Consider the following 12217-nt stretch of genomic DNA (forward strand, 5'->3'; position numbering starts at 1 on the left):
CACTGTTACTTTATGATCATATTATACATGTTGCTTACCCCGCAAAAAAAAATTATACATGTTGCTTTGCATGACTTGTGATGAACAAAAACTTTTTCAAGAAACAACAATTTGCAGCTCTTCCATGAGCTGTGCTGAGCTGCGTCGTTTCATCATAAAAAAAAAAAACACCCACGTGAATGAGACACGGGGAGCGGCTGTACGAACGGACGGTGATTCCGGTTCCGGGGCCCCACACTCGTTCGCATCGCCAGGTTTCAGCCGAACATCCATCCGTTGGCACTCACCATCCACGACCGAACCACGGTCCCGGGAGCTTTCCAATCCAACAGGTGCTGCCTCCTCCAGTCAATTCCACCTCCTCCTCCACCCCCGCCTCCGGTCGAGCTCCCCTCCCCTCCCCTCCTCCGCCCCAATCCTCGCCCGAACCCTAGCCCCGGGCCTCCCGCCAGCCGCGGGATGCGCCGCCCGCCATCCCCAGCTGCCCGCTGATCCTCCGGTCGCCGCAGCAAGCTCCTCGCCCACCGGCATGAGCCGCTACTACGCGCCCTTTCGCGGCGCTGCCAGCGGGGACGGCGGAGGCTGCCTGCCGCTTCCTATCATCGCCGCTGAGGCCGCGCTAGCTGTTGTCGACGCCGCCATTGCTGCCACCGCCTTCGTGCAGGTGCGTCGATTCGATCTGCCGTGCCGTGTATCGCTCCTATGCTCGTGATTTGTGATTCACGGGGGGCTGCACGCTGGTGGTGCGTGTTTGGCCTTCCTGTGGCAGCGGGGCAAGGAGTGGGGTTGCACGGCCTCCTGTGCATGGTACTTTTGCTCGTTTCGGCAGCAGAGTGAGATAGGGCCAGCTGCATCAGCTGTGCTGTGTTGCTATTCGTCCACAGATTCCAGGCCAACGTGTCGTTCTGGTGTCGCTAGGTGTTACTACATGCATCGTTTCCACGAGTATTATCTATAGTTTACTGATCAGCGGTGCTGGAGGAAGAAATTTGGGATGCCGGGGTCTGAGTATGCCACACAACTAATGATTGAACTTGACAAGATCAGTTGTGTACAAATGAAGTGTAGAATTTTTTGTTTGGAATGGATCAGAGATATTGAATGGAGTTACATGTAGAACAAGGACCGCCGACCAGTTTCCATTGCATTTTGCACTAAATCCGTCGTTTACATCTGATGTTTTATATCCCGTTACCAAGAACAACTTTGCTTGTTTTTTTCTGTTTGCAGTTAGCGAGAATTCACAGGCACAATCAGCAACATGGATGGACTCGGCAAAAGGTTTGTAAAATAGTTATGTACTGTTGTTCAGGCTGCCTATTACCTTGTTCTGTAACGACTTATGATTGCTTTCAATAATGTCTTGATTGTTAATTGGTTATCATGGATAAGTACCTATTTGGCCCTTACATTTTAGTTTACAACAGGTAACCAGTTTGTTTTTAATGAAACGGATATTTTGATTTTCTATAAAGTGGTAAAATATGAAGCTACACAAATATCCAAGCCCAAAAATTGCACCAGTTTGGATAGCTCAAACATAATATTTTCCCCCATCTTCCACATAAGTCCTTATACTTGTTGAAAGGAAGTTGCTCTGCCTTATGTTATTATGTATTTTTTACTTATTCGTTTCTGATACTCATTTAGGCCGCTATATTTTTATACTATTTGAGTATTTGTAGTATCACACTTTATATAAAGTTGAGATTGCATTTATTTTCGGACCATTTGATTCTATAGTATCAACATATCATAATAATTCCTTTTTGTTTAAAGTTGGGAATATTCACCCCAAAAGCGATTCCATTTAGGTAACCTGATGCTGATGTATAATGCCTTTTGTTTTAAATCTGTATTATTCACCCCAAAAGTGATTCCATGTAGGTACCCTGATGTTTATGTGTAAGATACTAAGCATGCTACTGTGTCATGAAGCAAGTATCTATATAATTAAAGAAATGATACCCAGTAACAACAATTAGTGCTATTTTCTCAACTCACAGCTTTTATCATCTCAATTTATCGTAGCTGTTGGGTTGACTTGGTTTCTGGCCCATCCTGTTATTTCCTTCCGATCCCTTGCGTGTTATTTCACCCATCTTGTTCCGGTCCACTCAGCCCTCTGCCCTAACCGTTTCCTGGCCTAACAGTGCTCATCCATTATGTAATCTCTAAAATAATATGTTCCATCCTATAACCTAAAAATACCCGCTGCAGTGTGCAGGTCTCCGTATAGTTGCTTTAGACTGCCAGAATGACGGTATATTTTGGAGCCCCTATTTATTTTGGAAGCAACAAAGACGAAGGCTCCTTGCATGTGACAACTGACAAGTCCAATTGCAAATCAATAGTTAGGCTATTGGGGTTTCATGCCAGATCTTAGAATGGCGATTTAAGTAGATAATCTAGTGTTTTGACTTTTGTCTCCCTTCGAGCTATGAGCTCAACTGCCAGATTTAATGGTATATTATATCTCTTGCAGATATTCCATTTTATGATTGGCCTATGCAACATAGGTGAGAAAAGCATTAGTACAATATTTGATTTTTTTTATCATCTATGTATGTTTGGTCTCTTATTATTGTTTTCCATTGCTGCACATTTGAAATTCCTGCATAACATAGTTAGTTGCTAATGAATCTCAAGCGTTCTATATGGTTGGTACTATTCAAGATGCAATTCACGCTAACTTGACTTGCTAGTTTGCTACTGATCATGCTTTAGTGCTAGCTTGATTGCTGGAGTGCTAATAGTGACAATAAACCTGTTTTCGTCTTCTTTAAATATACTAATTTTCCTTCTGATAGTGGAATGTAACTGCTATAACAGCCAGCAAAATATACGTAGTTTTTTTTTGCCATTTTCTCTTATTGCAGTTCTGTTATGTGTGTCCTTAAATAGGTTTGATTCACGCGTAACAATTTGATTACAGATTACTGCTGAATTAAAAATAAAGTTCCATTAAGTTCATAACAAAAATAAACATTGTAAAAGTCATGTTGTTGCTTCTCTGTTAACCAGTATGTTCCATCCTAATTGGAGCTGTAATAATTCCTGTAGTGCATGATCATTTTCGATATTAGTGTCGAATTAATTCTAAATTGACTTGTACCTCTAAAAATTTCCAGAAGCAGATTTATTTTAGTCATGCTATATGTTCGCTGTCAGCCAGTATGTCATAGTGCAGTTTTCATAGTTCATGCAAAATGTTTTTTTTTACATTAGTTGATGCAAAATGTTTTTCATTATTGACATATTTTTGTAATATAAAAGTGCTTGTGGCAGCTCTAGAATCAGTTTAACCACATATTAACTTCTTTCTTCAGTTCGGCTGTGTTCCTTGCATAGTTCATAAATACCATCATTACTACTGACTTCCTTTCTGTCAACCATGTTGCAGTATTCCTTGCGTATTTCGTATCTACCGTCATCGCTACTTGTGAGAAATGGGTTTGTTGGGTACATGGATGCGGATTTGTTTTGATGGGTATGTTGTCCTGGTGTTTAGCTTTGCTATAGTCCTTCCACTTTTATCCACTTACACTACATGATCTTTTCTCTTCTCTTGTTTATAATCATCTAAGAGGTTAAATTCTCATTATTTTGCAGCTAGTCCGCAGATATTGCTTCTTGCTTCGTTTCTACTACTGTTGTCATTCTGGTGAGTTGAGTAATTTATATTGGTGCCTAGTAAGCTGCATTATAATGATACTATATGATTTTAAGAGGAAGGTCAACTGGAGCACTTAGCACATAACCCAACATGAACTGTACAGCTGCAGCCTGCCATTACGTAATCACCACATGAACCATCCACGGTGGGGGGTTGGTGTGTGTGTGTGGGGGGGGGGGGGGGGTGATGGGGATAATAGAAGTGGACTTTTACTACCCTGGCTAAGATTTTCCTCTTAACTCAGATTTGATAACCTGTATTGCTTAAAAGAACGATCCTTTCACACTTAAGTACATGTGGTATAATTTCTTAGTATCAGCGCAGGTTATCTGACCTTGTGCTTTCACACAATCAGGTACATTTCATGGCAAACGAGGGACTTTGAGTCACCTCTTATTTGTGCCATTGGAGGACCATTGCATACCTATCTCTGTTGTGATCTATGTTTTTAATCACGACTCATTAGTTGGATGAGCAGAGAGCCTACGTCCCATATCGAGAGTTTCTTGGCAATAGATGCATCATATGTATAATCCATAAGACTTTCGGCCAGCCATATCTGCATTTAATGCCATTGAAGAAACATTAAAATGCGTAAAATACGACGCCTCTTCTTCCTTTCTCCTTTTCCTTTTGTTGAAGTTGTGTTATGCAAAAAAGCTTCTTCATATTATACAGACTAGTTGGAGATACTAGGCATGGTTTGGGCTTCACTAACTTCAACACACTCAAGGTTGCGGGGCTGATCCTAGATCATATATATGATATACCTCCCAGTATGGTACCAAGTGACCGTCTGTCATTGATATAGAAGACATTGTTACTCTTGCTTCATTTACTTCACTTGGCTGTACTCTCGTCCTTTGTACAGGTCAAAGTCACATAAATACCACTTTAAACTCGTTTGTATGTTGTACCACATCTCATCAATACAAAATATCACTCGCCACTGGAAACCCATCACCTTGAGGCCTTCAACACCGATGAGTGGTGTAGGTGCACCAACAGGATTAATGTCTCACACTGAGTCCCACACTTGTATAAGTTTTTCCTCCAGCTCTGTTTCAAGTTAAATAAGCAGCATCTTTCTCTATCTTGTCACTTGGTCATTTCCAATGAGCAACAGCTCTGATACAATCCTCTCTAGTGCCAATGGGTAACCCCCTGTCAGGAGGCTGTCTTTGTGCATTGGCACACATGAGGACAACCACTTTTATATTCTGATGATGCTAGAGATCATGTTATTTTGCTTGCAAGATATCACAAACCCTTTCATAGTTCCTTTTCCTCGATAGTGAAGTTTCCTGGTGGTGTGATGACGTCTTCATGTTGCACTCTCCTGCTTCTGTTTTTATGTACTTACAGCTGCAAATGCTTTGCGCTTTATCTTTCTAAAGTAATGGTCTTACAGGGTTGACCTGTGTCATCAGACAAATGATGAAGATGAAGATGATGTAAGGAGTCACCAAGAAGCTTTACTAGACAGAACAAAAACCAAACCTGGCACCCGCCCTACTGATGCCCGTCGGAAGTGTTTCCCAGGAATACAGCTTGGAAGCCGGCAAAAATTTGTGATTTTGGTAAGTTTTTTCCATCATTATAACTTACTGGCTACTTTGCCATGCCTTTTTTTTCTCCTCTCGCTAATACAGATCTGCATATTTCCAGTGTGTGTGCCTTTTTATATATAGATCGCAGTGGTTGGAGAATTTCCCAGTTTGTCATCTAATCTGTACTCCCTCCGTAAAGAAATATAAGAGTGTTTAGATCAAACACTCTTATATTTCTTTACGGAGGGACTATAGTGCTTCTGCTATGATATAGTATCTGTTATGCAGAACCATTTACTGGCCTAATATTATTTTCCTTGCAGGTTCTTGTACTGTCATTTATTGTTATGCTCGCCTTTGCCATCCTCATCTGGGTTGGTAGGGGAGAAAATCCTATTGATTCATCACTACTGAAAAAGGTACAAAGGATCAGCAACTTACTGTATCCTGCTTTGGTTCTTCTTCGACGCTGCATTTTGCTCTAATTAACATACAAATCTTAACTTTTCAAAGTTTAAATCCTCAATCTGTTGCAATACTGCACGAAAAGGAGAAATCTTGCTGAGCCCGGTAATTGTAATACTGTATAAAGCTAGATTCCTAATCTCCATTCAGGAGCATAAAGTTCCACATCCAACAGCCTTGTGATAAAGCATGATAAGCTTGTCAAAAACACGCAAAAAATTCCATTAGAAAAAGGAAAACAGAAAGCTCATATCTAGAAATCTAGCTAGTCTTGCTTCTAATCCATTCTAGACAAATCTTCTATTCCCTGTATACCACCTTTTGGTTCTATATCCAGCTGCCTATGGGCCCATGCACTTGCTGCCGCTATTTTGAACAGTATCATTCTTCTTTTCTGTCAACTGAGAAAAACTATAGCATATTTATCTCAAATGAATTCTGAAACTTTTATGTATCAACGCTGCAAAGTCAATGTAATTGCGCTACACAAACTGCATCTACTCTATGTTGGTGTATGCACAAATTACATTATCATTTTCTTTACCAAATTTCTTTTGACTTCAGTAGGCCATTTTGTTAAATCATGAGCGTACAGTTTAATTCTTTTATTTTCCTTGTCAAACAAGTGTATTGCTAAAACTACCATGGGAAATGCAAGAATAATGGGAAACTCTGCAGACCAAACATTATATATTGTTAGAGACGGTGCTAATTCTTCTTTTTTCTTTTTCTTGAGTTACAAAATCTCAGTATTCTGTTTGTATTATGTCTCAACTTCCATGCTAGTACTATGAGAGTCTATCCCAAGGTGTCCACTGTATCAGTTCTGGGAAAAAATATCGACTTGCATGTTTTCTTATGTTTATTACACTTTATATTAATATTTTGCCACTAGCTGGTTGGTTTTAGGTTTCGCTTATTTAGTTTTAACTTGCTTGCTTTATAGACGTTAGCCAAACATTTTATTTTGCAGGTTTATTTGGATGTGTTTTCAGTAGTTGTTCTAGTACTTGGCGCTGCTTTGGCATGTTATGGTAAGCATATAATATTGTCTACATGTAGAACATGTCACGTTTTTCTATATACCAATGCATGGAATTTTCAACCTAAGACTATCTTCATTCCATTGTCCTGTATTTATCCCAGTAGATATCAAGTTTATAGTTCTAATTTAGTTTGTTGTTAGTTCATTGCCCATCTTGCTAATTTTTCTGGCATTCATTTGGTACTAATATTAGATGATGTCATCTTATCATGAATTAAGGAGTGCGAGGCTTCGGTTTTTAACATGTTCTTACCTTGGCTTTGCCATCTTGGTTCTGTGATCATCTTGTGAAGGTGCATTATTGTTCTCGAAGATGAGCAAAGTTCGTTCTGAAACCGTGTCAACTGAGAAGTGGAAGGTACATTTCCCTTGAGACAACTCTGCATGTGGTTATCCTCTTTTTCTTTGGTTATTAGGATTAGATTGGAATTATTTGCTAGTTTAAGAAAGGAATAAGCATATATGACCCACCTCACCCTAACTATCCAAAAACCGTGTGCTTAACCCCCTAAGCTGATTTTTTTAGAAGTGGTACTAGGTGCATGGTGTGTGATCTAAACAGAGCCCATGTACCAGTGCCACTTCCTCACATTATTTTTTTCTTCATCTTTCCCCGTTCGCTGTGTCTGTCCAACAACTCAGTCTGCTCACGAGAGCGAGACGAAGTCTTGTTGGCAACCTCATGGTGTCAGCGCTATTCAACTATGAAAGAGCTGCAGCCTGCAGGTGTCGAGACGGTGCTTGGAGCAGAGGGGCACATTCCCATCTCTGATCACAGCTCCATGGCACGGAAACAGCGAGCTTCGGGCATGGATTAGGATAGGCTGGTGAGAGTTTCTGCGCTTATAGACAAGGAGAAGCTTGTGTACACTTCAATTTGAATGGGAGCAAAGAATAGCTCAACTTTTGCAAGGATTTGGTCCTTGGGTGAGCTCCTGCCTCCAGCCCCGTGATGCTGCAGTGGTGTTGCAGGAGCCTCCTGCCTGCAGTCCTTGGCTCCAATGAACGCTGTTGCCGCCACCCTCGGCACACACTCACCGGATGCCCAACCCCGTTTCAACGGAGGCATTGGGGATTAGCCGTTCCCGAGGCTAACACAATGGGAGGTGACTGCAGGGTGGAGCAGCATTGCGTCCACCGTCGGCATCTCTATGGCTGGGGAATGAAGCGCACACCTCCATGTTCGGGTGGTGGTTTGGGTGTTCGGTTTTTTGGGAGGTGGGAATAAAGAGGAGAAGGTGTCAGCGAGGGAGAGGGTGTAAAGGCGAAGCCGGATAGGATACCGTAGGAGGAAGGGTTATAGTGCAGACAGGATGAATCTGCTTCATCTGTCCAGTGCCACCTCCAGGATGCAGCGGAAGACGTTGAGAATAGATGTGGTGGTTTGGGTGTTCGGTCTTTTGGGAGGTGGGAATAAAGAGGAGAAAGTGTCAGCGAGGGAGAGGGTGTAAAGGCGAAGCCGGATAGGATACCGTAGGTGGAAGGGTTATATTGCAGACAGGATGAATCTGCTTCATCTGTCCAGCGCCACCTCCAGGATGCAGCGGTAGACGCTGAGAATAGATGTGCTGACATAGAAGGACGAGGGGAATGAAGGCACACCTCCATATTCGGGTGGTGGTTTGGGTGCAGGGGTTTCTGGGAGGTGGGAATAAAGATGAGAAAGTGTGAGCGAGGGAGAGGGTCGTAAAGGTGAAGCCGGATACCAGAGGAAGGGTTATAGTGCAGGCGGGATGGATCTGCTTCCTCCGTCTAGCGCCACCTCCAGGATGTAGGGAAAGACGTTGAGGATAGATGTGCTGACAGATAAGGACGAGGAAGAAGGAAAAGGATGGTGAAAAAATAGAGGAATTTTTATAGCACTGATATGTGGGACCCGTTAATAATACCACGGTCCCCTTTGGTCACTACTCGTGAACCACATGTGAACTGCACTCTGCAAAACCAGACAAGGGCGTTAAGTAGATGGAAATGACAAGTTTATTGTGCTAGTTAGATAGTTTTATAGTTCAGGGGGTGAACTAGAAACACCTCCATAGTTCAGGGGGTCGTTTAGACTTACCTACCCTTTTAAGAAAATGCGGTATATTTATAAATAAACTGTATCTTTTTGAACATGCTTCTCCATGTGAAATTCTCAAGGCTTACTTCTCTGCAGGTTGCCAGTTTAGCTGCTGTCTCACTTATCTGTTTCTCGTCTTCTGCTATACTAGCACTTGTTACTAATATTCCAGTAAGTTTTATTATGCAATAAGAGGTCACTTTATACATGGACTGGGAGTTAAATTGTTAATTGACTTGCAATTTTCCTACTCGTCACTGCAGGTGCTTTTGTATTGGTACTCGACTGAGGCGGAGATCATAAAAAATGCTGTTATATTATTTTTATATTATTTAATAGGTATGATATGTTGTTTATGTCTGGAAATAACACTAAAATTGAACTATGGCCTTTTACTAAATGTAGGATGAGTATCATTTGATTTTCTTTAGTTCGCCATTGCCCGTCAGGTATTTGTGCATATGTTCTAGACCTGGATTTTATATGTGATTTAGGGAGTTAACACTGGAAGTTAGCGACCGGAAGAAAGCATGCTACTATGGTGGTAGATGTAGGTTAAGTATGTGCACCACCTTTAATGCCTCAGAGCTTAGACCCTCGACCTCCTCCACCTTGAAGCTGGTCTTGATTTGATGATTCAAGCCTTAAAGACTAGATTATCAGCCTGTCATTAGTCCTTGTTATCACAATATTGTGCTTATACTGTACTAGTGGACCCCACTGTGAGGTCAATAAAGATTCAATTATGGCAATATTTGAAGATTTTCTTGGTATTTTGGTATAGCTTAGTCATCATTAAGAGTTTGTCTTCTTTTTCACTGTTGTACATGTGAAATTATTTTGTTCCTGCCTTTACGTTATTAGCCTGTGGTATGTTACTCAACTGCAAAAATAAAACTTGTGCACTAATTTGAATACCTATTGGAAACATGATTGCCTTTCTGGTATATTTAACTGCAATGGCAGAAATAGGTATAGTAAATGAACTCTGCTAATGTTAGGATAGTGTCAAAAAACGTCTTACATTTGGAGACTGATTGTTCCGTTCACAGGAAAGCACAACCAGTTCGCAGTTTTACCGACTTTCCATGGAATTGCTCTGCTAATGCAAACTTTCTGTAGGCTCATCGGTGCCATCAGGATTTGTTTTATGGGTCATGAGAGATATGCCTCAACGACCAACAGTGGAAAGGCCCACCCAATCGAGAGTGGTTACCTTGTTCAGGGACAGACCATCCCCTACACAGGATCCACAGTGGAGAGCTGCTGTTACATCCTCTAACAAGGTATTCAAAATGTTACGTTTGTCAGGTCAAACTATTTAAAACTACAAATACCGATGGTACTACAGGAGCTAGATTTAAAACATTTCTGGAACTGTAGGCCCTCAAGTCAAGCCCAATTTAACCTGAAGAGGAAAACAAGTAAGGTAATGCTGAGACTTTTCCTGCATACTTGATGCGCTGGGACTTTTACCAACACATTAGTGACATACTGGCATCTACTACCATTCTGACGACTGGCCGGTACAAGATGGGGTCTGTAATTCCTACTCCAAGGTAGCTTTAGTTTGGAAACAATGGAATTTTACCTGTGGATGTAGCAAGGTTCCCGCCCAAGCATTGCGCATCGTGTGTTTATCCATTAGAGCTTTGGTCGGGCAAGGCCTGGATCAGTAACAAATGTAAATAGGCATAGAAATGACCGCGCTCTTCATGGTTTGGCGGTCAGGCTGTTATGTCTTCCCAAAATTTTCTGTTTAATGATGTGTTGTTGGTTCGGTTAGCTGGTGAGTTCTGTCCTGGAAACTGAAATCGAGCATCAAAAGGGATTTTTTTTTCCTGCTAGATATCTACCCTTGTGCTGTGATGTGATTAGCTTGGAAATGTAAGGTTGGTGCTAAAATTGTTGCGTTCCTTGGATTGCTGCAGTTCTAATGATGGATCACCCCTGGAGGAGTCTGTCAGTGTGTGTCTGGATGCAAGTGTGCAATGTTGCAATGCAGGCTCACGATGTGATTAAATGTTTGTTGAGGGAGGTGGGAAGCTAAATGGTACTACAAACTTTCGAAGGCCGCCATGTAAGGGCTCGGCTTAAATCTTAATAGAGGAAAGACAAATAGTTCATGGGATGCAGGTTTTAAATACTGACATTTTTGCTTAGCATGGCTCAGGTAAGAGAAGAAGTTACAACGTGGCATAGGTCCTTGGGTCCTTGAGCCATTTTTTGGTCTGAAATGCAGTCTTTGCAGACCAAAGTTGTTACGTACTCCCTCCATCCCATAATATAAGGGCGTTTGTTTTTGACACTACACTGGTGTTAAAAACGCTCTTATATTTTGGAGATGATGAGATGGGACTTCCCTCCATGATGATAGATTAGCAGCATTCCAGTGTTGGAAAGTAAGAATGGCACACTGTGTCATCCTCCAATGCATTCATGGGAACGGCATTTTGAGTATGGTTTCTCCGCCACTTGCAAGGGCCAACAATATTTGACAGTTGGGTATGCAATGCTCCTTCCCATTCAGCTATATTGGTCCTTACTGTAAGATTTATGCTAGCAGTTGTTAGTTACCCCCAACAGCTCTCGACTTGCGGCTGGCCTTGAAAATCATGTCATGTGTGATCAGTTTGGTTCCTCGTGTCATCGGGCATTCCTAAACGTGCATGGAGCGAACCAACTACTCGCTTGGACGAGCTTGGTTCACGGTGATCGGCCTACACATCACTGCGGAATCCTAGACAGATCCGTCCCGGGGGATTCCATGATCGAGGATTTCGGTGGGCATTTCTTCTTCGTCGGTTCGCGTGTTGACACTTGCTTTGAATGGTGTCGCTGATCGATGGGTTCGGCGCACGCAGTCCACGTGATGTGTTGGCTCACGTAGGATTCTACTGCTCGGCTCACTCACGCCGAGCAAAAAAAAAAAAAAACAATTTTGTTTTATTTAAACACAAGATGATGAAACACCACCTTCGAATTTGGTCTAAACGTTGCTGAAAGGTGCATGAAAGGAAATAACTTTTGCCGCGTTTCAAAAAGTAGGGCCACAAGTGATTGTTGTAATTCGGCCATTGGCCTTAACCTCTTAAACTTCTCTCTTAATCAATGAAAATGAAAAATCTTTTGCCGCGATTCTAATTTCTTTTTAAAGAAAATAACTATTTGTCAAAAGGTGGCCAGTTTTGGTAGGAACAAACATCTAAACTGAGTTTCGTCAGGACCCACGCACTGCAGCTTGCGTTGGATGAACCGAGTTTTTTTTGTGAGGAAGCTGAACTTAGTTTTTTTCTTCAAATAGGAAACTAAACTTAGTTGTTTGAATTTTTACTTTTTGATTCACTACAAGTAGGGCCATGCCCGAGAACTAAACAGTAAGCTCCGGCGTACAACAAACTACAACATTACACTTAATT

At 41.7% G+C, this 12217-nt stretch overlaps 1 protein-coding gene across 3 annotated transcripts; it reads left to right on the forward strand.

Annotated features, from left to right (window-relative positions):
• Nucleotides 1–289: 289 nt before the first annotated feature.
• On the forward strand, nucleotides 290–10647 carry LOC123079181 (tobamovirus multiplication protein 1). Of its 3 annotated transcripts, XM_044501887.1 has the most exons (13): nucleotides 321–664; nucleotides 1231–1281; nucleotides 2486–2519; nucleotides 3404–3490; nucleotides 3613–3664; nucleotides 5088–5256; nucleotides 5550–5645; nucleotides 6665–6725; nucleotides 7030–7094; nucleotides 8895–8969; nucleotides 9062–9137; nucleotides 9921–10084; nucleotides 10182–10647. In XM_044501887.1, the coding sequence occupies exons 1-13, from the start codon at nucleotides 530–532 to the stop codon at nucleotides 10203–10205; spliced, it is 1089 nt and encodes a 362-aa protein (XP_044357822.1). In that variant the 5' UTR covers nucleotides 321–529; the 3' UTR covers nucleotides 10206–10647. The 3 variants fall into 3 exon arrangements, with proteins under 3 accessions (XP_044357823.1, XP_044357822.1, XP_044357824.1); XM_044501889.1 differs by lacking the exon at nucleotides 2486–2519 and having other exon boundaries at nucleotides 323–664; XM_044501888.1 differs by lacking the exons at nucleotides 6665–6725; nucleotides 7030–7094 and having other exon boundaries at nucleotides 290–664.
• Nucleotides 10648–12217: the final 1570 nt, after the last annotated feature.

This window comes from Triticum aestivum, chromosome 3D (assembly GCF_018294505.1).
Source record: "Triticum aestivum cultivar Chinese Spring chromosome 3D, IWGSC CS RefSeq v2.1, whole genome shotgun sequence".
Taxonomy (NCBI): domain Eukaryota; kingdom Viridiplantae; phylum Streptophyta; class Magnoliopsida; order Poales; family Poaceae; genus Triticum; species Triticum aestivum.